Source organism: Notothenia coriiceps, unplaced genomic scaffold, assembly GCF_000735185.1.
Source record: "Notothenia coriiceps isolate Sejong01 unplaced genomic scaffold, NC01 NC01_scaffold00024029, whole genome shotgun sequence".
Classification (NCBI taxonomy): Eukaryota; Metazoa; Chordata; class Actinopteri; order Perciformes; family Nototheniidae; genus Notothenia; species Notothenia coriiceps.
Genome location: NW_011356730.1, coordinates 4,014 through 6,513, shown reverse-complemented (window position 1 = coordinate 6,513; position 2,500 = coordinate 4,014). Strand labels below are relative to the sequence as shown.

The 2,500-nt window shown below is 43.3% G+C and overlaps 1 protein-coding gene across 1 annotated transcript in view; it reads left to right on the top strand.

Annotated features, from left to right (window-relative positions):
- Window positions 1-1,875, top strand: part of LOC104954827 (DENN domain-containing protein 4B-like) — a gene marked incomplete at its 3' end in the record, with an annotated part of 6,798 nt that extends 4,923 nt beyond the window's left edge. The window contains exons 3-4 of the mRNA XM_010782011.1: window positions 671-926; window positions 1,806-1,875. Coding sequence (XP_010780313.1) covers window positions 671-926; window positions 1,806-1,875 — 326 coding nt within the window. The remainder of the gene's footprint in view (window positions 1-670; window positions 927-1,805) is intronic.
- Window positions 1,876-2,500: the final 625 nt, after the last annotated feature.

Here is a 2,500-nt window from a genome sequence, read left to right as displayed (position 1 = left end):
GAGTGAAGGCTGGATGAACGCCATCTTCACTGGAGCCCGTTCAGAATCACTCACCGGACTTCCTGTCACACGGGAACTAGAATTAATACCTGACTGAAGTTTGGGAAATAACCAGAAGGACTCACTAAAACAGTCGGTGGCTCAGTCAGTAGGGGCTTGGACTGTGAGCTGTAGGGTCGCAGGTTCAAGTCCCCGAATAGACGTAACATGTTAGCTGTTACTTATTTGACAGATTTCACGACTGTCGACTTTTATATATTTCTCTCTTTAGTTCTGTTTTATTTTGTATTCTAGTTGTGATTGGTGCTGATTGGTTGAGACTGACTGAGCTCTGATTGGTTGAGACTGATTGAGCTGTGATTGGTTGAGACTGACTGAGCTCTGATTGGTTGAGACTGATTGAGTGCTGATTGGTTGAGACTGACTGAGCTCTGATTGGTTGAGACTGACTGAGTTCTGATTGGTTGAGACTGATTGAGCTCTGATTGGTTGAGACTGACTGAGCTCTGATTGGTTGAGACTGATTGAGTGCTGATTGGTTGAGACTGACTGAGCTCTGATTGGTTGAGACTGATTGAGTGCTGATTGGTTGAGACTGACTGAGCTCTTATTGGTTGTGACTGACTGAGCTCTGATTGGTTGAGACTGACTGAGCTCTGCATGCCCTCAGGGTGCTGTATGAGGGGAAGGAGCAGCTGAAGCCGGGCTGGTTCGTGATCGAGACGACGCCCTACAGCCGCTCTGCATCCCTGAGCTCGGGAGGGGGCCCCACGGCGCACCGGGTGTTCCTGATGTACCGCCGGGCGCTGGACTCTCAGGGCCTCCACACGCTGGGCGTCACAGACATCGCCCTGCTGCTGCCCGGCAAGGCAGAGGTCGCCCCGCACACCTTCTGCCGCGTGGACAAGAACCTCAACACCGGCATGGTGAGCGTCTGCGGGGGGGAGGGGCTTAGTATACGTATATATAACATGTTCATGCTAGTGCTCAACTTCTTTACTGTGATATCCCATTCTTGAGAATTGGGACAAAACATTATTTTTACATTTGTTAAATGTTTACTCTTCGAATATGCTGGGAAAATATATTTTGAACGATTAAAGTTTTGTATTAATTTATTATTTATTTAGTTGCTTTTTCAGTTAATTGTTTTATTTTGAGTGTCTGCGAGGGTAGAGGGTTTTAGTAGGGGTGCCTGAGACCCTGTACCTGTACTTCAGTGACTCATCTGAATACAATTCAACAGACAGAAGTGATTATTGGCCAATTCATTCCATACATTTATTTAGCTGTTTGTGAAACTGCTGGATATTTGTGTTTTAATTTGCATATTTCAAAATAAGTGCAGAAATTAAGTAAATTGTCATTAATGTGTTATTTATTTACTTTTTTATTATTTGTTTAATTTTAATTTTAAGTACCGTTTTTTCATTTAATTTATTTGAGCATTTCTCCAAAACTACTTATTTTAAGTACAAAAAACGGGGAAATTAGGAATAAAATCTTCCTCAATCTTCATTCATTCTCAAATCACGTGCGGTTAGACTGTCTTAGACCGCTGCATTTATGTAGATATTTAATTAATGTGATTAGAAATAAAGCAAAATTAAAACATGATTAATTGGTTTTACGATGTTGTTGTTGCTGGTTTTTAGTTGTTTTTATTCTCTCTGTGTTCTGGTTTGGAAATGACTCTGTAGGTGTGCTTTGAAAGGTCAACATTAACAGTGTGTGTGTGTGTGTGTGTGTGTGTGTGTGTGTGTGTGTGTGTGTGTGTGTGTGTGTGTGTGTGTGTGTGTGTATAGTGGGGTCCGGCTCTCTACGTGTGCTTCAAGCGAGCCGTGGCCAAAGCCAACGCCCTGCTGTACGAAGCCAGTGAGTATCTCTGCAGCAAACACAGCATGAGAAGAGAGACATGTGGTTTATTTGATCAACAGTCTAAGTTATTATACATGAGAGTAACACAAGCGTCTCTTCTGGGCAAAAGGTACGGCCCCGCCCACTTTTGGGGGGAAACAAAGCTGTCATTTGAACGGCGATCAATACAAAATCTGAAGCTTTTGCCATTCTGATCAGAAATGTAAGAAAACCATGAATTTGTGGATCTTCAAAGAGCCCGATTACGATGGCCAGTCAGGCAAACAATGACATTACATCATTTGAAATCGACGATCGGGCTCGATATATGGTTAAATATAGCAGCAGGCGATCGATGTCCACAGATGAGAGCAACATCCACGTCACTTTACGGCCCCGCCCACTTTTGGGGAAACCAACGCTGTCATTTGAACGGCGATCGAGCCTGAAGCCACAGAGCTCTTCTGTTACTGTCCTTTCTTCTGAGAGGAAGTTCAGAAACACTGAACTCTGGATTTGTTTTAATGTTTGAGGTGCAATAAACCACACAGCAGCTTTTTGGCTGATAAAACTATTATGTTCTGCCTCGCTCATGAGAGTAACAGCTGGAGAAATTACAGCCTCGCCTACTGATTTTAATTCA